The sequence below is a fragment of the Nicotiana tabacum genome, chromosome 13, assembly GCF_000715075.1.
Source record: "Nicotiana tabacum cultivar K326 chromosome 13, ASM71507v2, whole genome shotgun sequence".
NCBI classification, from domain to species: domain Eukaryota; kingdom Viridiplantae; phylum Streptophyta; class Magnoliopsida; order Solanales; family Solanaceae; genus Nicotiana; species Nicotiana tabacum.
The window spans coordinates 101,013,941-101,038,720 of NC_134092.1; the positions used below are offsets into that span (position 1 = coordinate 101,013,941).

At 39.1% G+C, this 24,780-nt stretch overlaps 2 protein-coding genes across 2 annotated transcripts; one reads left to right on the forward strand and one right to left on the reverse strand.

Moving 5' to 3' along the window:
* The first annotated feature begins 15,822 nt into the window (after positions 1-15,822).
* Positions 15,823-16,284, forward strand: LOC142168271 (uncharacterized). Its single transcript, XM_075228930.1, has one exon. It carries the CDS (start codon positions 15,823-15,825, stop codon positions 16,282-16,284), a length of 462 nt encoding a protein of 153 aa, XP_075085031.1.
* Positions 16,285-17,406: 1,122 nt separating this feature from the next.
* LOC107832134 (uncharacterized) lies at positions 17,407-20,436 on the reverse strand. Its single transcript, XM_016659940.2, has 5 exons — positions 20,198-20,436; positions 19,479-19,705; positions 18,674-18,754; positions 17,718-18,068; positions 17,407-17,620 (listed from the first exon to the last, which is right to left on the reverse strand). The coding sequence occupies exons 1-5, from the start codon at positions 20,337-20,339 to the stop codon at positions 17,519-17,521; spliced, it is 903 nt and encodes a 300-aa protein (XP_016515426.1). The 5' UTR covers positions 20,340-20,436; the 3' UTR covers positions 17,407-17,518.
* Positions 20,437-24,780: the final 4,344 nt, after the last annotated feature.

Genomic DNA, 24,780 nt, shown 5'->3' on the forward strand with positions numbered 1-24,780 from the left:
ACCCCAGAAGCCAAATTGCCTCCTTCACAGCCTCTGTAATAGCCATGTACTCTGCCTCTGTTGTAGACAAAGCAACTGTTGACTGCAAAGTAGACTTCCAACTAACTGGTGCCTTTGCAAAAGTAAACACATAACCAGTAGTTGACCTTCTTTTGTCCAGATCACCCGCAAAATCTGAGTCACAATATCCAACTACAGACCGATTGCCTTCCTGCTCAAAAACTAACCCAACATCTATAGTACTATGAATATACCGTAGAATCCATTTCACAGCTTTCCACTGCTCCTTTCCTGGATTATGCATATATCTGCTAATAACTCCAACGGCTTGTGAAATGTCAGGTCTCATGCAAACCATTGCATACATCAAGCTACCAACAACATTTGCGTATGGTACCCTTGACATATACTCCTGTTCAGTTTCATCCTTTGGCGACATAGTAGTACTTAGCTTAAAATGGGGAGCAAGTGGCATACTAATTGGCTTAGTCTTCTTATCTATGCCAAAACGCTGTAGTACTCTCTTCAAATATTCTTTCTGAGATAAATAGAGTTTCTTTGAACGTCTATCTCTTATTATCTCTATGCCAAGAATTTGTTTTGCCTCACCCAGATCCTTCATCTCGAACTCCTCCTTTAGTTGAATCTTCAACTTATCAATTTCTTCCGAATTCTTGGAAGTTATCAATATATCATCAATATATAGGAGAAGATATACAAAGGAACCATCATTAAGTTTGCGCAAATACACACAATGATCGTATTTGCTTCTCTTGTACCCTTGCCGCAACATAAACTTGTCAAATCGCTTGTACCATTGTCTAGAAGATTGTTTCAATCCATACAACGATTTTTTAAGTTTGCATACCATATTTTATTTTCTAGCAACTTTGAATCCTTCTGGCTGAGTCATGTAGATTTCCTCCTCCAAGTTTCCATATAAAAATGCAGTTTTTACATCCATCTGAACTAGTTCCAAATCCAACTGTGCTACCAAAGCCAACATAATTCTAATGGAGGAATGTTTTACAACTGGAGAAAATACTTCATTGTAATCAATTCCCTCCTTTTGAGCATATCCTTTGGCCACAATCTTGCTTTGTAGCGTACATCTTCTTGGTTAGGAAATCCTTCTTTCTTTGCAAATACCCATTTGTACCCAATTGCTTTCTTTCCTTCGGGAGATTGGCCAATTTCCATGTATGATTCTGATGAAGGGACTGCATTTCTTCATTCATGGCAATCCTCCACTTATCTTCTTCTGAACTTTGGATTGCGTCTTTATAAGTGGTAGGAACACCATCAGCTACAATTGAGGTTGCACAAGCAACCGTCTCTATGAGACGAACAGGTTTCGTTATTGTCCTTTTTGGCCTGTTGGTTGCTATTGATTCAAGTTGTTGTCGAGGTTCCTGAGTTGGAATCTCCCTCTCTACTGGCTCTTCTTCCAGAGGGTAATCTTCATTTGTTTCCTCCTCTGCTTCTTGCGTAGGAAAAATAAATTTTTCCTCAAACTCCACCTGCTTTGATGAACCACCAGTTTGTTTGACATCTTCAACTGTCGCCTTATCTGTTATGGTAGATTCATCAAAGGTAATATCTCTGCTGAATATAATATTCCTTGTCTCTAGACACCATAAGCGGTATCCTTTGACTCCAGAAGTAATCCCCATAAATATAGCCTTTTTTGCTCTCGGATCCAATTTTGACTCTTTCACATGATAGTATGCAATTGAGCCAAACACGTGCAAAGAGTCATAATCTACAGCAGGTTTTCCATACCATTTTTCAAATGGTGTCTTGCCATCAATGGCAGCAGATGGTAGACGATTAATGAGGTGGCATGCATATGTAATTGCTTCAGCCCAAAATTCTTTGCCCAAGCCAGATTGGACAACATACACCGTACCTTCTCCAGTAAAGTCCGGTTCATACGTTCTGCCACTCCATTCTGTTGTGGTGTATGTCTGACAGTAAAGTGTCGGACGATGCCATCATTTTCACAGACCTTATTGAAATGATCATTTTTGTATTTACCTCCATTGTCTGTGCGAATACACTTGATCCTCCTGCCTGTTTGATTCTCCACCATCGTCTTCCTTTTGAGAAAAATTCCCAACACTTCATCTTTCCTCTTCATTGTATACACCCACACTCTTCGGGAAAAATCATCAACAAAGGTTACAAAATAGTGCTTCCCACCCAATGAAGGTGTTTTGGAAGAACCCCAAACATAAGAGTGTACATTATCCAAAATGCCTTTAGTATTATGGATCGCTGTACCAAATTTAACCCTTGTCTGTTTCCCTTTGACACAATGCTTGCAAAACTCCAAGTTGCAAGTCTTTACGCCTTTTAACAATCCTTGATTAGATAGAGCTTTCAAGGATTTCCCTCCAGCATGTCCCAAGCGCATGTGCCATAGCCTGGTTGCTTCTGCCTCTTTGTCATCACTGGATGTCACTGTCGCTGTCCCAATAACGGTACTACCATGATAGCGGTACATGTTATTGTTCTTCCGATTGGCCTTCATTACCACTAGTGCACCGGAGCATATTCTTATCACTCCATTTTCAGCAATGATTTTGAACCCTTTTGATTCTAGGACTCCCACAGAGATGAGATTCTTCTTCAAACCCGGTACATATCGAACATCTGTTAATGTTCTGATCATTCCATCATGGCTCCTTAATCTTATTGAACCAATGCCATATGAGGTAAGAGGGCTGTTATCCGCTGTGTGGATGACTCCATATTCTCCTTCTTGAAAATTCACGAACCAGTCCTTGTTGGGACACATATGATAGCTACAAGCCGAGTCCATCAACCATATGTCTGATGATGTTGATAACTCTGTTGTAACTAATGAGAAGTCTGAATCATCACAATCAGCTACATTTGAATCCATAATGGCCTTTCCATTGTTATGTCTGGCCTTATTCTTTAACTTCGGACAGTCTTTCTTCCAGTGTCCCTTTTCTCGACAAAAGGCACATTCATCTTTGTTGGGTCTAGATCTCGACTTAGATCTTCCCTTCTTATTCCTCGTTTGATTTTGAGGACGACCCCTCACAATTAGTGCTTCTCCTTCTCCGCCCTTCTGCTTTTCTCCCTTTCTTTATTCATAGCTGTACAAAGCCGAACAAACTTCTCTGAGAGAAATTTCGTCATTTCCATGGAGTAGAGTAGTTTCAAGGTGCTCGTACTCATTAGGAAGTGACCCCAACAACATCAAGGCCAAGTCACCGTCATCAAAAGTTGCATCCATATTTTGCAAATCTGTGACCAACTTATTGAAACTGGTGATATGTTCATTCATTGTGGTACCAGGAACATAGGTGAAGCGAAACAGTCTCTTCTTCATGTACAATTTATTTTGACTGTTTTTCTTCAAAAATTTATCCTCCAGTGCTTTCCATAATTTACTTGCAGAAGTTTCCTTTGTGTATGGATATTTCTGCTCTCTAGCAAGGTAGGATCGAATGGTACCGCAAGCAACACGATTGATAATTTTCCAATCTTCTTCTCCAATAACATCTGGCTTCTTTTCTTCAATGGCAAGATCTAGCCCTTGTTGAAAAAGAACATCTAGAACCTCGCCTTGCCACATCCCAAAATGTCCTGACCCGTCAAAAATTTCTACCGCAAATTTCGCATTTGACACAATTCTTGTCATAAGCGAAGATGCCAACGATGACGTATAATTGACACTTGATGTAGATTCTTCTTGTTTATCGTCTCCCATTTTGACACAAATATTATTTAGTGGCTGACGACACAAATCAAGATTATTTCCTTTCTGGTGTGGAAGATCAGACAAAGCTGCAACCACAGAGCATACTCAGACAGAACCTTGACTCAGTTACCAAGATAGATCTTTTCTGATGTGGAAGATCAGACTATGCTGCAACCACAGAGCATACTTAGACAGTACCTTGGCTCTGATACCAATAGTTGCGGAAGCCAAATGTATATAGTGTGAATGAGTCATAACTACTATACCAAAAATTGTGATAACCACTAAATAATAAACAAGACAATAAGACAACAATAAAAGAACACCAGAATTTACGAGGTTCGGCCAATTTTGCCTCCTTCCTCGGACACAATCAATATTTTATTGTTCGGAAATGCGGCAATGCTATGACTTTGGGAATGTAGTACTCACCAAAGGTCGTCCCAAGTGCTGGCCGAATGCCAAGTGGGACGACAGAGCTAAGATGTATCCTCCACATTAAGTGTGGGAGGATCCCGCCTATGCAAGAGGCATAAGGGCAAAGTCGTGGGTCTGGAAGCGAACACATCTTCAAGGTAGTGAAGGCAAAGAAAGCTACGAGAGCGGAATGCTACGTGAGCTATGCCAAGAGGGCATCTTAATGCTACGGGAGCGAAAGGCTATGGGAGACGTGCCAAAGAGGGCATCTTAAGGCTACGGGAGCGACGTCAAAAGAGCACATTGACGTGCTAACCTGTGAAGGAAAGCTTCAGACGGACATGAAGGCTGTGAGGGTCATGGTGTGATTTGACTAGTGTGGGTCAATCACAAAGTTAGACACCATAGGGTGCAAGTGCGGAGGCACTTTCCAAGTGAACACCGAATGGAGGTAAAGTGCCGAGGAACGCTTGGAAGATACTTGGGGGAGAAGTGCATGGGGCACGACTCCTTTTGAGAAAGGACTTCGAGGAAGTCCAACCCACAGGACAAAGGGAGCTTGAATGGGCATACCTGAGGGGGCAGACTCCGGGATGTCTTAAGCCATGATGTGTCATCGGGGACGATGACATTATGAGTGTGGGAGGATGTCACAACTCGCATTTTGGAGTTGTGATTTCGGCCAAGAACTGGTGAGAAAAGGTCCTTCTGATGGTCTGACGTAGAGCAGTCTACTCGGGCAACTTGGGCTTTTTAATTTTAAGCATATATAAGGGGGTATAGGTGATGAAAGCTCCGACCTGCCTCCCCCATACGTGCTGCCACCGAGCCGTATAGAACGAGCTGCCTTGGGGGCGAACCCCAAGGGCCTGCCTAGATGTCTCAAAGGAGTGTCAAAGGTATCCACACGAGTTTGGGAACTCGTATGGGCGGCGCAACGCCTTCGGGCCTGCGTTGGGCATCAAAGTGGCGCTGGAGGCTCGAAGTGGGGAACGGCCAACCCCACGGGCTGTCGAATGTTGGAACGAGACATCCGTGCCGATTGGATACTTGACGCACCTGTCATAGGGGCATCATGTGTCAACTTGTGAGCATGGCTTTGGTTCAACCATGCAAGCAAGGGTCCGTTGGCCTAAAGGCGTAGGTGTGGGCGACACTGCACTACTTCGGAATGGAAGCATGCTGCAAGAGGGCTATGTATGGGCATGGCACGAAAGAGGCGCATGACACTGGCCAAGGGCTAAAGGTTGCCTTACTCGGGCGAGGCACGAGCTAGTCGCGGATGCACTAGGCGAGTGTCAAGCTTGAGGATTGGGATGTGCATGCGGGAGCGATGCTCAGTCTTGGGCTAAGGACAAGGCATGTCCTAAGCCAACCCCCCAGGGCGCGCATGGATTGTGATCCTAAGATGGAGCACCACGACATGCCTAGGGCCAAGGGCCTAGGCATCTTATGGGCGACACAAGTTTGGGCGAGCCTACGGGCGAGTCCCACCGATAGGCACAAAATCGTGCTTGAGAAATCCTGGGACAGGAAGAAGGCTGGCCCGCGGCGAAGGGGAGTTGCGGGCGCCGCACGGGCGAGCAGGTGCCGCTACCCAATGTAAGGATTTGAAAAGGCACAAGTTAGTTGGAAGTCTACTTTGCATTCAACAGTTGCTTTGTCTACAACAGAGGCAGAGTACATGGCTATTACGAACCAGTCCTTGCTTTGTCTACTTTGCATTCACGAACTAGTCCTTGTTGGGACACATATGATAACTACAAGCCGAGTCCATCAACCATATGTCTGATGATGTTGATAACTCTGTTGTAACTAATGAGAAGTCTGAATCATCACAATCAGCTACATTTGAATCCATAATGGCCTTTCCATTGTTATGTCTGGCCTTATTCTTTAACTTCGGACAGTCTTTCTTCCAGTGTCCCTTTTCTCGACAAAAGGCACATTCATCTTTGCTGGGTCTAGATCTCGACTTGGATCTTCCCTTCTTAGTCCTCGTTTGATTTTGAGGACGACCCCTCACAATTAGTGCTTCTCCTTCTTCGCCCTTCTGCTTTTCTCCCTTTATTTGTTCATAGCTGTACAAAGCCGAACAAACTTCTCTGAGAGAAATTTCGTCATTTCCATGGAGTAGAGTAGTTTCAAGGTGCTCGTACTCATTAGGAAGTGACCCCATCAACATCAAGGCCAAGTCACCATCATCAAAAGTTGCATCCATATTTTGCAAATCTGTGACCAACTTATAGAAACTGGTGATATGTTCATTCATTGTGGTACCAGGAACATAGGTGAAGCAAAACAGTCTCTCTTCATGTACAATTTATTTTGATTGTTTTTCTTCAAAAATTTATCCTCCAGTGCTTTCCATAATTTACTTGCAGAAGTTTCCTTTGTGTATGGATATTTCTGCTCTCTAGCAAGATAGGATCGAATGGTACCGCAAGCAACACGATTGATAATTTTCCAATCTTCTTCTCCAATAACATCTGGCTTCTTTTCTTCAATGGCAAGATCTAGCCCTTGTTGAAAAAGAACATTTAGAACCTCGCCTTGTCTCATCACAAAATGTCCTGACCCGTCAAAAATTTCTACCGCAAATTTCGCATTTGACACAATTCTTGTCATAAGCGAAGATGCCAAAGATGACGTATTATTGACACTTGATGTAGATTCTTCTTGTTTATCGTCTCCCATTTTGACACAAATATTATTTAGTAGCTGACGACACAAATCAAGATTATTTCCTTTCTGGTGTGGAAGATCAGACTAAGCTGCAACCACAGAGCATACTCAGACAGAACCTTGACTCAGTTACCAAGATAGATCTTTTCTGATGTGGAAGATCAGACTATGCTGCAACCACAGAGCATACTTAGACAGTACCTTGGCTCTGATACCAATTGTTGCGGAAGCCAAATGCATATAGTGTGAATGAGTCACAACTACTATACCAAAAATTATGACAACCACTAAATAATAAACAAGACAATAAGACAACAATAAAAGAATACCAGAATTTACGAGGTTCGGCCAATTTTGCCTACTTCCTCGGACACAATCAATATTTTATTCCACTCCAAAATTACAAGTGAAATAATACTAAAGAGAGAAGATACAAATGCCTTAAGAAGATAAAAAAAGCAAATGAGAGGTGTAGTTTAATCCTAAACATTAGGCCTCCTTTTATAGGGTGAAATTTCCATTCAAAATTATCATCCACCGATGTGGGACTTTTGACAATTTCAACAAATCTCCACCTCTCAAAAACTAACCCAACATCTACTGTACTATGAATATACCGTAGAATCCATTTCACAGCTTGCCAATGCTCCTTTCCTGGATTATGCATATATCTGCTAATAACCAACGGCTTGTGAAATGTCAGGTCTCGTACAAACCATTGCATACATCAAGCTACCAACAACATTTGCGTATGGTACCCTTGACATATACTCCTGTTCAGTTTCATCCTTTGGCGACATAGTAGTACTTAGCTTAAAATGGGAGGCAAGTGGCGTACTAATTGGCTTAGACTTCTTATCTATGCCAAAACGCTGTAGTACTCTCTACAAATATTCTTTCTGAGATAAACAGAGTTTCTTTGAACGTCTATCTCTTATTATGGTTGATGGACTCGGCTTGTAGGTATCATATGTGTCCCAACAAGGACTGGTTCGTGAATTTTCAAGAAGGAGAATATGGATTCATCCACACAGCGGATAACAGCCCTCTTACCTCATATGGCATTGGTTCAATAAGATTAAGGAGCCATGATGGAATAATCAGAACATTAACAGATGTTCGATATGTACCGGGTTTGAAGAAGAATCTCATCTCTGTGGGAGCCCTAGAATCAAAAGGGTTCAAAATCATTGCTGAAAATGGAGTGATGAGAATATGCTCCGGTGCACTAGTGGTAATGAAGGCCAATCGGAAGAACAATAACATGTACCGCTATCATGGTAGTACCGTTATTGGGACAGCGACAGTGACATCCAGTGATGACAAAGAGGCAGAAGCAACCAGGCTATGGCACATGCGCTTGGGACATGCTGGAGGGAAATCCTTGAAAGCTCTATCTAATCAAGGATTGTTAAAAGGCGTAAAGACTTGCAACTTGGAGTTTTGCAAGCATTGTGTCAAAGGGAAACAGACAAGGGTTAAATTTGGTACAACGATCCATAATACTAAAGGCATTTTGGATTATGTACACTCTGATGTTTGGGGTTCTTCCAAAACACCTTCATTGGGTAGGAAGCACTATTTTGTAACCTTTGTTGATGATTTTTCCCGAAGAGTGTGGGTGCATACAATGAAGAGGAAAGATGAAGTGTTGGGAATTTTTCTCAAACGGAAGACGATGGTGGAGAATCAAACAGGCAGGAGGATCAAGTGTATTCGCACAGACAATGGAGGTGAATACAAAAATGATCATTTCAATAAGGTCCGTGAAAATGATGGCATCGTCCGACACTTCATTGTCAGACACACACCACAATAGAATGGAGTGGCAGAACGTATGAACCGGACTTTACTGGAGAAGGTACGGTGTATGTTGTCCAATTCTGGCTTGGGCAAAGAATTTTGGGCTGAGGCAATTACATATGCATGCCACCTCATTAATCGTCTACCATCTGCTGCCATTGATGGCAAGACACTATTTGAAAAATGGTATGGAAAACCTGTTGTAGATTATGACTCTTTGCACGTGTTTGGCTCAGTTGCATACTATCATGTGAAAGAGTCAAAATTGGATCCGAGAGCAAAGAAGGCTATATTTATGGGGATTACTTCTGGAGTTAAAGGATACCGCTTATGGTGTTCAGAGACAAGGAATATTATATTCAGCAGAGATGTTACCTTTGATGAATCTGCCATAACAGATAAGGCGACAGTTGAAGATGTCAAACAAACTGGTGGTTCATCAAAGCAGGTGGAGTTTGAGGGAAAATTTATTTTTCCTACGCAAGAAGCAGAGGAGGAAACAAATGAAGATTACCCTCTGGAAGAAGAGCCAGTAGAGAGGGAGATTCTAACTCAGGAACCTTGACAACAACTTGAATCAATAGCAACCAACAGGCCAAAAAGGACAATAACGAAACCTGTTCGTCTCATAGAGACGGTTGCTTGTGCAACCTCAATTGTAGCTGATGGTGTTCCTACCACTTATAAAGACACAATCCAAAGTTCAGAAGAAGATAAGTGGAGGATTGCCATGAATGAAGAAATGCAGTCCCTTCATCAGAATCATACATGGAAATTGGCCAATCTCCCGAAGGGAAAGAAAGCAATTGGGTGCAAATGGGTATTTGCAAAGAAAGAAGGATTTCCTAACCAAGAAGATGTACGCTACAAAGCAAGATTGTGGCCAAAGGATATGCTCAATAGGAGGGAATTGATTACAATGAAGTATTTTCTCTAGTTGTAAAACATTCCTCCATTAGAATTATGTTGGCTTTGGTAGCACAATTGGATTTGGAACTAGTTCAGATGGATGTAAAAACTGCGTTTTTACATGGAAACTTGGAGGAGGAAATCTACATGACTCAGCCAGAAGGATTCAAAGTTGCTGGAAAAGAAAATATGGTATGCAAACTTGAAAAATCGTTGTACGGATTGAAACAATCTTCTAGACAATAGTACAAGTGATTTGACAAGTTTATGTTGCGGCAAGGGTACCAGAGAAGCAAATACGATCATTGTGTGTATTTGCACAAATTTAATGATGGTTCCTTTGTATATCTTCTCCTATATGTTGATGATATGTTGATAACTTCCAAGAATTCGGAAGAAATTGATAAGTTAAAGATTCAACTGAAGGAGGAGTTCGAGATGAAGGATCTGGGTGAGGCAAAGAAATTTTTTGGCATGGAGATAATAAGAGATAGATGTTTTAAAAAACTCTGTTTATCTCAGAAAGAATATTTGAAGAGAGTACTACATCGTTTTGGCATAGATAAGAAGACTAAGCCAATTAGTACGCCACTTGCTCCCCATTTTAAGCTAAGTACTACTATGTCGCCAAAGGATGAAACTGAACTGGAGTATATGTCAAGGGTACCATACACAAATGTTGTTGGTAGCTTGATATATGCAATGGTTTGTACGAGACCTGACATTTCACAAGCCGTTGGAGTTATTAGCAGATATATGCATAATCCAGGAAAGGAGCATTGACAAGCTGTGAAATGGATTCTATGGTATATTCATAGTACTGTAGATGTTGGGTTAGTTTTTGAGCAGGAAGGTAATCGGTCTGTAGTTGGATATTGTTACTCAGATTTTCGGGTGATCTGGACAAACGAAGGTCAACTACTGGTTATGTGTTTACTTTTGCAAAGGCACCAGTTAGTTGGAAGTCTACTTTGCAGTCAACAGTTGCTTTGTCTACAACAGAGGCAGAGTACATGGCTATTACAGAGGTTGTGAAGGAAGCAATTTGGCTTCAGGGGTTGCTAAAAGAGCTTGGTATTGAACAAAAAAAATATTACAATTTTTTGTGATAGTCAAAGTGCTATTCAATTAGTGAAGAACCAAGTTTATCATGCAAGGACGAAGCACATTGATGTTCGGTATCATTTCGTACGAGAAATCACAGAAGAAGGTGGAGTCACGGTGAAGAAAATTCATACTACGGAGAACCCTGTTGATATGCTGACAAAAGTGGTGACTGCGGTCAAGTTTCAACATTGTTTGGATTTGATCAACATTGTTGAACACTAAAGCATGAAGATGAAGACACAACCAAAATTTGTTATTGAGAGAAAATTGAAGATGTGGAATTTTGCCAAGGTGGAGATTTGTTGAAATTGTCAAAAGTCCCACATCGGTGGATGACAATTTTGAATGGGAATTTCACCCTATAAAAGGAGGCCTAATGTTTAGGATTAAACAACACCTCTCATTTGCCTTTTTTTAATCTTCTTAAGGCATTTGTATCTTCTCTCTTTAGTATTATTTCACTTATAATTTTGGAGTGGAATAAAATATTGATTGTGTCCGAGGAAGTAAGCAAAATTGGCCGAACCTCGTAAATTCTGGTGTTCTTTTATTATTGTCTTATTGTCTTGTTTATTATTTAGTGGTTGTCATAATTTTTGATATAGTAGTTGTGACTCATTCACACTATATACATTTGGCTTCCGCAACATAACCCACATAAAAATCCTATTATATATTTAAAAAGTACACTCGCCTATTTCCTTCATGCAACTCTTTGTCATGGTTTGTGGGAGTCGTTAATTCAAGTTTAAGCAGAGTTCAATTATAAAAAGGCGGAAGGGCCTCTTTGCAAAACCCGAAAAAATTTAAGGGTCGAGATTAGAATAGCCGATATAGATCAACGGCTCAGATCATCTTCAGCAGTATCAAATAACGACTGAAAGAGAGAGAGAGAGAGAATCCAATGAACTTTTGGTATTAGATTTCTCCTCTCTCATCTAAATCTATTTCTTCTCTTCCCTTTGCATAATTGAGCTATCATCAATGGCGATTATCATTTAACTATTGTTGCTCATTCTATATTCTCATTTTAGATTGTAATATTTCAATTCAGTCAATAAAATCAAAAATTATCCCAAAAATTACTTGTTGTCTTAATTAGCTGTAATTGTGGATTTGAGTTGATTTGAGCTCAGATCTTGACAATTGGTATCAGAGCCTTATCGATTTCACACCAAAACAGAGGTGCTAATGGTTAAAGAAACTCGCATGAAAGTGATGGATGAGAAATTAAACCACCATGACGAGCTGTTGGCTGAGTTGAAGGATGGGCAACAAGCTTCGAAGGACACCCAAGCTGGTATTCAAGGTACCTTGGAACAACTGTTAGAGAGATTAAATAACATGGATCATAGGCCACCTAGGCCACCTGAGCAAATTCCCGGAGTTGGAATTGGACTACTACCATTACCTGCTGAAAATGGAGTAGCTAAGCCACAACAAGGGCATGTTCCTAATCCTAAATAGGAATTACCAAGTTTTGATGGTACTAACCCTAAGGTATGGATTCGAAAATGTGATAGATTCTTTAATTTATATAAGGTAGCTGAGGATCTTAAAGTAGAAGGGACTGCTTTATATATGAATGGCAATACTGAATTATGGTACAATTCACTAATACTAAGTAGAAGAGTGATTACCTGGGAAGAGCTGAAAGATGAGGTATGCAATAGGTTTGGGGAAGTGTTAATAAAAGATGTGGTGGAGGAATTTAACCGACTACAACAAAAAAGTAGTTTTGAAGATTATATGGTGAAGTTTGATGACCTTAAGGCTCAGATGATAGTGAGGAACCCTGCACTAAACGAGGCACATTTCCTTTCTAGTTTTGTAGGGGGCTTGAAGGATGAAATCAAATATTCAGTGAAGCTGTTTAAACCTAAGACTTTGAGTTGTGCCATTGAACAAGCTAGGATGCAGGAGAAGGCAATTGAAGCTGCCTTAAAGAAGAACCAGCCAGTAGCAAGGTTGCCCATTGCTGCTAAGGCTTTAATTCCCGCAGTAGTGCAGAGCCCAACTGCAGCTGTTCCATCCAAACCTAGTCCTTTGAGACTGACTCCAGAGGTGTATGAGTATAGAAAGGCCAATTAACTATGCTTCAGATGTGGGGAAAGGTTTGGTCCTGGTCACAGGTGCCAATTCAAACAACCGCAATGCTTGACTGGAGAAGTGGAGGAAGTGACTACTATACATAAAGAACTACCACTTGAGGTAGAGATTGAACTAGACATAGGACCAGAAATACATGAGGCTGTTTACTTTAATGCTTTGTTTGGTACTAATATGGGAGTCAATACTATACTAGTGAGAGGAGTGTTTAGAAAGAAAGAGCTAACTATATTGGTGGATTCAGGGAGCATACATAGCTTCATTAACGAGATTACTATCAATGAGACTGGCTACACACCAGTGTTTGCTAATAGACTAAGAGTAACAATGGCTGATAGTAATTACATGTATACTAACTCTATTTTTCCTAAGTTTAGCTGGAAGAGGGTGGAAAATTATTTGAAGAAAACTTGAGGATATTACAGTTATGATATTGTGACATAGTCCTTGACAACGATTGGATGAAGAAGTTCAATCCAACTAAGCTTGATTATGAAAAGAACTGTATTACCATTGGGAAAAAGGGCAATAAGGTGGTGTTGCAGGGCATCAACCAGCAAGGGCAATTGGGATTTACTAGTGAAAGTACTATAGAAAAGTTGATAAAGAAGGAGAAAACTCTCATGGCACACTTGTTTTTGGTACAAGCAGTGGCAGCAAAAGAAGCAGTGGCAGTAAAAGAGGAAGAGTCAACTGATTCCTCCATCCAGTCAGTGTTGATCACCTATCAAGATGTGTTTGCTGAGCCTAAATCCCTACCACCTATAAGGGCCCTAGATCATGGAATTCTACTCAAGTCAGGATTTGCACCTGTCATCCTGAGGCCTTACGGATATAATTTTTTTCAAAAGGAAGAGCTAGAGAAACAGGTGAGGGAAATGATTCTTAATGGGATCATTAGAGATAGTCAGTCACATTTTTCTTCACCAGCTTTACTAGTAAAGAAGAAAGATAGGACTTGGAGATTTTTTGTGGATTACAGGGGGCTTAATGAGATAACCATCAAAGATAAGTATCCAATTCCAATAGTGGATGACCTGCTAGATGAGTTATATAGGTAAGTAATTTTCTCTAAAATTGACCTAAGGGCTGGTTACCACCAAATTAAGATGAGGAGTGAAGACATTTACAAAACTGCATTTATGACTCGCTTAGGATATTATGAATTCAAGGTTATGCCATTTGGGCTAACCAATGCTCCATCAACATTTCAAGCACTGATGAACCAAGTTTTTCAGTCTATACTCAGAAAATTTATGTTGGTATTCTTTGATGACATCCTCATATATTGTAAATCCCTACATGAACACCTAGCACATTTAGAAACAGTGTTCCAAATCCTGAGAGCTTAGACCTTGTATGCAAAGAAGTCTAAGTGTTCCAAATCCTGAGAGCTCAGACCTTTGGAAGGAGTTTCTACTGATCCTGAGAAGGTCAAAGTTATGGTGGACTGGCCTACTCCTGCTACCTTGAGAGGGTTGAGAGGATTTTCGGGGATTAACAGGCTATTACTGGAAATATGTGCTCAATTATGGAGTCATTGCTAAACCACTGACTAATTTACTTAAGAAGGAAGCCTTCAAGTGGAATGAGGAAGCTACAATTGCCTTTGAAGCTCTGAAACAAGCCATGGTTAACACACCAATTTTGGCTTTACCTGATTATTCTCAAGATTTTGTACTTGAGACTGATGCTAGCCAGAATGGTATAGGTGCTGTGTTATTATAGAAGGGGAAACCCATTGCTTACCTGAGTAAGGTACTTACTCCTAGACACAGAGGAAGATCTATTTATGAAAAAGAATACATGGCTCTTTTAAATGCAGTAGAGAAATGGAGGCACTACTTGCAGTACAAATATTTTATAGTAAGAACTGATCATCACAGCCTCAAATTTCTTTTAGAACAAAGAGTAACCACTGTCATTCAACAGAAGGGGTTAACTAAGCTACTGAGGCTTGATTATGAAGTTCAGTATAAGTAAGGGGCAGAGAACAGAGTTGCTGATGTACTCTCAAGGCTGCTTAAAGATCAAGAAGGTGAAACCTTGCCTGGTGCAACTGAGTTCATGGCCATTAGTGTAATAATTCCTACTTGGATGCAAGAAGTCAGTAATAGCTATAAAGGAGATATACATGCAGCTGCCATAATCTCTGAGGTAACAATGACTACTCAAGGGCCTCATATATATCATTACACAACTGAGGTTTTTAGAAAGAAAGGCAAAATTTACATAGGGGATCATGGTTCACTCATGCAGCAACTATTGACAACCTTTCATGACTCACCAATTGGAGGGCATTCAGGACAACTTGGCATTCTCAAAAGGCTTTCACAATTGTTCTATTGGCCTGGTATGAAACAAACGGTTATAGACCATGTGTCTGCTTGTGATGTTTGCCAAAGAAACAAAGGAGAAAATATTCCTTATCCGGGCCTACTGCAACCTCTACCCATTCCAGATTAGGTTTGGAAATATATCACCATGGATTTCATTGAAGGACTACCAAAATCTAAGGGCAGGGAAGTGATATTTGTGATAGTTGATAGGAGGTCAAAATTTGCTCACTTTATGACACTTGCTCATCCTTACAGTGCAGTGAATGTGGCTAACAAGTTCTTCAAGAAAGTGCATACCCTGCATGGGTTACCTGATTCTATAGTTTCTAATCGAGATAAGGTGTTCTTAAGCAACATCTGGTAGGCACTATTCAGGCTGGTGGGCACTCAACTTCACTTCTCCACTGCCTATCACCCTCAAAGTGATGGCCAAAGTGAGGGTGAATAAATGTATTTGAGAATTATCTTAGGTGTGTGACTTCTCATAGGCCAGTACAATGGAAGCAATGGTTATCGCTAGCTGAGTGGTGGTACAATACCAATTTCCATACCAGTTTAAGTTGTACTCCCTTTGAAGCCTTGTATGGTTTTACTCTACCACAGTTATCAGTTGGGTCACTGTTAGATACTACTGTCCAGGCTGCTGGTGATGCTGTTATGAGGAGGTAACAAGTTCAACAATTGTTGCAGGATAACTTGATTAAAGCTCAAGAGAGGATGGAGTTATATGCATATCAAAGAAGAACTGAAAGGGAATTTCAGGTGGGTGACATGGTGTTTCTCAAGCACCAGCCTTATAGACAAACATCCTTAGCTCACAGAAGAAACCTCAAACTCATTTTCAAGTTCTATGGGCCATACAAAGTAATTGCCAAGGTGGGGCAAGTTGCTTACAAACTGGAATTACCTCCTACCTCCAAAGTACATCATGTATTTCATGTTTCTCTATTGAAGAAGAAGGTGGGGTCTAAGATCACTACTCAGACTGCACTGCCCCAGACTGGGAATGATGGCCAGTTTTTGGTTGCTCCAGTTGCCATCTTACAAAGGCAAATGGTTAAGAAGGGAAATGCTGATGCCGTTAAGGTCTTAGTGCAATGGTCGAATTTAGCTCCTAAAGATGCCACTTGGGAAGATTATGCAGATTTGAAAGCCAAATTCCCTCATTTTGATCCTTGAGGACGAGGATAATTTTAAGGAGGAAGGGTATGTCATGGTCTGTGGGAGTCGTTTATTCAAGTTTAAGCAGAGTTCAATTATAAAAAGGCGGAAGGGCCTCATTACAAAACAAGGAAAAGTTTAAGGGCCGAGATTAGAATAGCCGGTATAGATCAATGACTCAGATCACCTTCAGTAGTATCAAATAATGACTGAGAGAGAGAGAATCCAACGAACTTCTGGTATTAGATGTCTCCTCTCTCATCTGACTCTTCTCCCTTCAATCCAAATTCTTCTCTCATCTAAATCTACTTTTTCTCTTCACTTTGCAGAATCGAGCTGTCATCAATGACGATTATCATTTAACTGTTGATGCTCATTCCATTTTCTCATTTTAGTTTGTAGTATTTTCATTCAGTCAATAAAATCAAAAATTGTCCCAAAAATTACTTGTTGTCTTAATTAATTGTAATTGTAGATTTGAGTTGATTTGTGCTCAGATCTTGACACTCTTTCTTCTGTCCTCAGGTGGAAAGGAGTGGGACTGTAATTTATTTTGGTAGGATGTGGAAGACTTGAAAATGACCGGGAATACCAATAATAAGAGAGATCGAATGACAAACAATACTGGCCCGATTTTATACTAAACAACCCAAATTGAATACTTTGCAAAAAGAAGACAATCATTGTCTTAACGGAAATAACCCAAACAGAGGGTTATTAGAAAAAAATGAAAGTGAGAACAAAGCTTAATGGAGAAAATTGCTAGTGAGAGAAAGAGAAACCATTATCGGAAGATTGGAGAGAGAAGGGGATTTTAGTACTTAATGTGTTTTGCCCTAGACCTCTTATATGTTTTAGTCGGGAGAATAATTGAGATTAATATTTAAAATAAGTAATTAAGTTATTTTTTTATTAGGCTAATTAATATCCATGTGGAGTGCGATATGGCACATTTCTTACAAATTACGAAAGTGTATCACACATACCATTAAAAATGCGATAGGGGTGTTTAAATATGAAAGAGGATATAGTTCAGGGGGATTTTGGGGACAAACGATAATTTAGGTAGGAAACTGACAAAAAAGTGATAGTTTAGACGGGTTTTAGGGTATTTACTCTTAACTAAAGGAACAAAAGGTATTTAGCACACGAAATATATTTTGATATGAAATCTTCCTCAAGTATGTATTTAGATACAAACATCAATTAATAATTACAATTATACAATCTTATAGCAATTTGGGAAAATGTCTCATAAAGTTGTTTTCAAGAACTGTACGACAAAATATATAACTGCTAGGAGCAATGCAATTTGGTAGAAATCCCTTTGGAAGCTGTCATCCCTTTGAAAGAACTACATCATACAAGTACACAATTTTCATCAGATTACACTAAAATAATTTCATGAATAGAATTCAAGATTTGAGACTTAAATTTTGAAAAAGAAATACCTTTGCTGGATCACCATAAGGATCAGGATAGACATCCATGTTTTTATTATCTGAAGTAGACTTAGAATTCAAGTCGTTCACAAAATCAGCAACATCTTTCCCAGCTTCAACTGTGGCAAAGAGACGTCGCGATGCCCAGAAATAAGCTTGAGCGACGATGGATGATCCAGATAAATCCCAGAGCTCTTCATGCTCAACTACTTGCCCACTAATTTGGTTCAAAGTGAATTTTGAGTTCACTTTGATGATCAGATCCCCTCCTATGGCAGCAAGTATAGACTTTGGCTTTCCTTTAATTGTCCACTTAATATTCAACACACTCGTTGATAACATCACCATTTCTTGCACACTCTGCATAGCAATATGATTGAAAATGAAAAACTGTCTAGTATATGTCGTCGACGACTAAAGGAGTGAGTATTCTCATGCAAGGAAGGGGGTTCAACACAGAGGTAGATCAATGTATACCTATAATAATATTATACTCATTCTGAATTGACTGACTCGAGATTCTGAATTTGCTCCTACTCCTACTACCACCTAGATTCAGCTATTAAGCCAAGTATCTTGCATATGTCCTCTTTTATATGTTGTTAGAGGCTATAGAATAGGTAATATCATGATACTGGGAGGAGGTGCAACGGAAGACACTTCTGCACTCGATGTTTACACTACACCAAATAATTTAATCTCAAGAGTAACAAGTTAAAGTGAGAGTACACTTGAGTGATAAAAGTATATGGAAAAAATGTCTTGCATTCATTCGTTTGATGCAAACACTGGATACAACTAGACTTTATCCTGTGCGACGACAAAGGCTCATCTCATCTATTAGCACAAGTATTTTGCCTGTCCTCTTTTACATTAAAAGCTTGCAAGTCCAAAAGTTGAAGTATTAGAAAACCTATAACCTTATAGAAGTCAAACAAACATCAAAAAGCTCCTTAATATGTTACCGTTCTAGCATTCTGCAGTGCGTCAGTTATCCATAGTGGTCTCTTGTACTTCTCTCGCCCCGTGAAACTTCTGACTGGATCCTGCATTTGATTGTTTGGAAATAGATTGAGATACTGAAGGATGAATACAATCCAGTATATTAGTCCATATATATATCTAAGTACTTCCAAATATTGGTGAAGTAAAAGCAAATCCCCAAATAGGGCATGGGTTCTTTTATACTCTTATCACTCGAGATTAATACTACGGAAGCAACTTGCACTTTGTACATGAAGTAAAAAGAAGATACACCAGCACTGAACTAGTATAGGCATAGTTGACGCAACATAAGTTGCAGACATGAATCATAATTCTATAATAAGTGAAATTCGACACAAGTGATTATTTGCAGAAGTTGTTTGATTGATTTGGCAATTTGGCAATGTCTCATCAAATTAGTTTGAGAACACCTAAAAATGGTGGCAAGGGATTTCAGGAAATACAAAAAATGCTACACTTAGAATTCAGACCCGCAACTTAAAGCAATTTTTGAGCTAACTTTGTTGTTACACTAGAAACTTTCCTTATATTAAGGAGATTCAACATTGTATATACAAAAATATCTGAATAATTTTTCGGTGAAGAAGATTCAATTGAACCGTTGCCGGACCATTAGCTACGCCCCTAAATCTTTTAACACTAATATGCTAAAACCATCCAATTATCCAAAGAAGTAACCAAAACCAAATTCAACATTCGAATACAAGATATTAGAAAATGTACTAATAGAGCAAGTGAATAGTAGATGAACAAGCGATGGCCAACCTTGTATTTGACAGAAACAGCAAAGGTCCCAAGGGCACGATTGCCTTCACGAAGCTCAAGAATATCTCGAACAAGTTGCCTAGCTGTAGCTTCAACAGAAGGGCTGCTAATACATTCAAATTCATCGCAAAGTTCCCCAAAATCCATTCCATCTACAAGCTTATCGCCATCCGATTTTTCCAAAGTTGCATCAGTCGATAACTCTGTCCTATTGGAGTCATTAACAACTGCATACATTCAAAAAAAAAATCATCAGATATTAATACACATTCAGTTTTTTTTTTCTTTTTGTATGACAATCAGCTATCTATCTGGTCCCATTGGTCCGACTAATTCAGACTCGTGCAACGTAGCATCCATTTTAGAGGGAAGCATTTTAAGAGACAAGCACTCTGTACTAGGGATTTCTCTATTCCCAGAACTCGAATTTCAGACCCTTAGTTAAGGATGGAGGGAGTCAACATCCTACTACACTACTTGGTCGTTACATATTCTAGTGGCGGAACTAGGATTTTCACTGATGAGATTCAAAATATAAAGAAGTAGACACGAAGAAGCCGAGGGAATTCAACATGCGCTATGTATACATTAAAAATATGACCTATCTACGTAATGTAATTTTTTCGACAAAGGAGTATCAATTGACTCCCCTCGCACAAAGGTAGCTCCGCCCCTGACATATTCAGTTCATATACAATAAAAAAAAGAGGGACATGCACCTCGCAAGGAGAATCTACGAATGGAATAAAACTTTGAGGAGACGCCATTGATGTTGTGGAAGGAGAAAAGCTTATTGTGATTGGTGGGAAGAGAAATGGTAGTAGAAGAAGAAGAAGGAAGAAGAACAGTAGAAAGGCTCATTTCGTTTGTATCCCCATGATTACTAGCTAGCCGATGGGGATGAGATGGAACCTCTCTTACTTTGATTCTCTATATTTGGATAAGGTACGATTTTGTCTATGTGGTTCTTGATTTTTAGTCCTTCATCTTTTTTTAGCTGTAATAGTTCATGAGTATTTTGGTAGGGACAGCTTATTATCTGGGAAAATTCTTGGTTATTATAATTTGCAGTATTTTCTACAACTTTGTGTGAGGGAGAAGTTACTAATTTTCTGAAAGATTACTAGTACACTTTATTAACTCTTACTTCCTTGTTACTGTTGATTTTTATATATTTTTACTTTAGTTCTATCTTAGTAATACATGTATTTGCTTTTTTACTTTTATCCATATTTTTTACGTCGTACCTAAAAGGATCTTTTGTTACTTTATTTAAAAAAGAATGATATCTATTGGAAAATATTTTTTATTTTAAATCTCCCATACTATTATACTTTTATACTTACGGAAATATCATGCTATATTTAACTCACAAAAAAATATTTTTTTTCCTTCTAAAATTTGTGCACAATCAAACACTACTAAATAAATTGAGACGAAATGAGTAATCAAGTTGACTGATATAAACTTTTTTCATGAAAAATCTAACAGAGGAAAATGCAGCCAGTCAATCTATAAGAACCTATAAAATTAGAAAATACTACTAAAAGAAAATGCTCAATAAGTTACTCAAGGTGTTTACCAAATTAGTAACTTGTGCTTCTTTTAACTCTTTAGAATTGGATTAGTAACTTGTGCTTCTTTTAACTCTTAAGAATTGGATAAGCACGAATTTTCAACTATTTAACTCCTACTTATCTCTTGGCAATAGCATATGGAAACCTCTCCTCGGGCTTAAAAAGTTCAAAAGAAATGAAGAATTCTGGGCAGTTTGCAATTTTGTCGTCTATGTACAATGATTTAGGAAAGTCTTTCAAGAAAATAAATAAATATTTTACTCAAATGAATTTTTGTGATGTAAACTTTCCAAGAGGAACAATCTTTTCGTCTTATACACTACTAGAAAACTGTCAAAAAACGTCCAAAAAACCCGACCGAAATCGGTCGGAATCGAATAAAAATCGAACGACTTCAATTCGTCGAAAAAGCAATAGTCGCTAATGCGAGGTGATCGCTGACAGTCGAGATTTCCGACCAAAGTCGGTCGGTAATATTCAACGCACTTTGACCAAATAATCTGACACAAATTAAATTTACCGACCAAATTCGGTCGGTATTCTTGAAAATAATTTTTAATTATTTTTAAAATAGCGACCGATATCGGTCGAAATCTTAATTATTCATTTTTTTGAAAATTGTTCATTTCCAACCGAAATCGATCGGTAAAATTAAAATATTTAAAATAAAAAATAAAAAATTCCGACCGAAGTCGGTCGGTATTATTAAAATATTTAAAATAAAAAATTCCGACTGAAGTCGGTTGGTAAATTTAAATTTCTGGGAAATTCAATTGAACATTTCTGAACGTCTTCGGTCGTTAGACGGTTGGTTTTCTTGGTAAGTTTTTGGCAGAATACAACTGTTTTACAGCAGCACCACCTGCCAACAACCAATCAACTCTAATGACAGCATTACATTGTTGACATTCAACCAATAACAATAACAACTATCAAAATTATATTAACAATATTTATAGAGTTTCAAAATATCCAACAACAAAACGTTTCACAAGTTAAAAGTTCAAACATCATTCAATGAGTATTTTGTACTACATTATCTCCATCTCCACTACTAGAAGCTTCATCGTCAGCATGGTTCGAAGAATCACGACGAGAAGTAGCATCTGGGGAAGACTCACGAGACCGGGGAATCGGGAAAGCACCACTAGCAAGGAGATTGACCAGGTGACCTTGAAGGACATTAAATTATTCGTCCCTCTTTTCTAGTTGACTTTGAAGGGTATCAAATTGTTTATCTCTCTTTTCTTCTCTAGCCTTTGCTTCTTCAAGCTCTGCTGATAGCTTTGCGATCTTCTTCTCCATAGCCGAGAGAGTCGACCTATCAAGTAGCTCGCCTTGGGCGGAAGTCCCTATACCTTGCAATCCAACCTTGTAGCGCCGAAATGATCTCTCTGGAAAGCCGTATGCTATCCCCTTTTTAGGACTACCGACAACATCCAACCATATCTTCTGCGCTTCTTCATCTAAAATGGAAGGTCGCTTGCCTTGCTCATTCGGTGACAAGCTCTGAGTGTACTCCTCCACAGTAGTCTTGTACCGACCCTTTAGTTAGAAGATAGAAAATTATTAACTATATAATATTATAAATATTAATTTCAAGTTATAATAGTTATGAAACTTACATATGTAGTTTTCGCCCAATCCTCGAGCCATCTAGTTGGATGTCGGTGCCTTCTTCTTCTGGATTTGAGTCTCCACGAAGAACTCATCATGAGTCATCTTTCTCCTATGTTTTTTCCTACAAATATAATAAAACATGTTAACTAAATTAAATATATAAATATAGTTCGATAAAAATAGAATTAAATAATTATTAGTATTCTCCTAGTCTCCTCGCAGTCCCCATGCTCTTTGCACCCACACAGTGCAAGGAGCCACCATTCTCAGATGCTCAGGCCTTCTTTCCCTGTTCATTCTTCTTCTCGAATTTCTCAGTGGCCCACTGCCTCAACAGATACTCCCATAAATGCAGTAGAATCCATGAAGGTTTCTTGCTCTTCTTCCGAGCATAACATAAGGAATCAGATAGTCTCTTATGACATTTGAACTCAAAATTTACAAGAATGGCACTGTTATGCCGGTCCTCCCATGCACACTTAGTCTGCAAATGAAGTGTGTAACATTAGATAAAAATATTATAATATAATGCTTAAATAGATAAGAGTTGTATTAAAACCTTAAATTGATTGAAAATTTTCTCGACGAGCTCCGGTGGGAATTCACTCCAAGTCGCATATGGTGCATTATACAACCAGCCAAGAGTTTCAGTGATTATTTTTATTGTCTGATGACTAGGTATAAACCTGCAATATAGCAATTACATTAAATAAACAAGACTAGCTATTATAATTCAGCAAAAATAAAGAAGTAATAAATAAATCTTACTGATTGCTCTCAGGCCTGATTATCATCCTATGATAACGATCATACCGCATTTCCTCTGGATCATCATCCTCCGGTGAATCTGAAGCATGCGTAGAAGCGGAGGCATCTGGCTCAGCGCTACTATCTTGAAGGCGAAGTCTAGAAATGCTAGGAGACGAACTCCGTGGAGAGGGAGACGGGGTCGTTGATGAAGATGGATGTGATATAGACCCCAGCTGTGATCCAAACCACTGCTGCGATCCGGGTGGCTGAAATTTAGATGGATGTAATCCAGCTAGTGGTGAAGCAAATGGAGCAGATGACGGGCATATAACCACATGGCCCTGTGACTGCTGACTCGGTGTACCCATGTAACTATATACATGATTATTTAGAGGAAGCAGGGTATAGCCCTATGGTGGAAAATGGTAAGAATACTACTGGGAGGACGAATGGTAGGTAGTCTGATGATTAGATGGATGTGGTGGAAAAGATGTGTGCCTAGAAGATTGCTGCCGGCCATCAGCAGTGGAGGGATGCAAGTATGGAGTGGAAGGAAGGGAGGGTGTAGCACTATCCTTATGATAAATAGGCCTCTTATCCTTCCTAGACCTACCTCGACTCCTACCGGTCATTTGCATAAATTAAAGAAAATATTAGAATTGAAAATATAAATCTATATAATTTGAGAGCGGTTGAAAACACTAACATGCTAGTCGTCTTCGAAATATCCTTCCTCGTCCGAAAATTCTTCCTCTTCACTTATTTTATTTTTATCATGTGATTCTTCGTCCTCATTTTCTATGATTGTTATTTCCTCCATATCAACTTCTTCTAATATGCGTTGAGGATGCTCCAATTCATTTTCTAACTGATCATCCACCATTTAGTTAACACTTGAGGTATTATTTTGGTAAGCAACATCTAGCACATTCTCAACTTCCACCCTACTAGCAGGCTTAGTTTTGATTACAACCAACAAATCAGTCTTATCCCTCTGCAATGGATATGGAGCATAATACACTTGTCTGATATTTTTTGCAATTATAAAAGGATCATAGCGATCATACTCCCTCTTTTTATTAACCTCAATTATGGTGTAATGTGAGTGTATATTTGTACCTCTTCTAGGCATTGGGTCAAACCACTTGTATCGGAAAGGTATGATCTTCTTATTTGGCCAACCTGAATATGATAATTTTAGAATCTCTTTGATAATACCGTAATAATTATTTTTCTCATCTTGGTTGCCTTCACCACATTTAACACATACACCACTGTTATTGCTGCTTTTATACTTGGAGCATTCCCCGGTGTGAAATTTGTAACCATTAATAAAATACTTAGACATAGTTATA

Excerpts from the sequence above, each read along its gene's own strand:
- LOC142168271 (XM_075228930.1), top strand. The coding sequence starts at position 15,823 with ATGGAGTTATATGCATATCAAAGAAGAACTGAAAGGGAATTTCAGGTG.
- LOC107832134 (XM_016659940.2), bottom strand. The coding sequence starts at position 20,339 with ATGAGCCTTTCTACTGTTCTTCTTCCTTCTTCTTCTTCTACTACCATT. Across the intron at positions 18,755-19,478 it reads CTGTTTCTGTCAAATACAAG|GATCCAGTCAGAAGTTTCAC; the intron begins GTTGGCCATCGC and ends AATCAAATGCAG. Across the intron at positions 17,621-17,717 it reads CTTATGGTGATCCAGCAAAG|TTCTTTCAAAGGGATGACAG; the intron begins GTATTTCTTTTT and ends TGTATGATGTAG.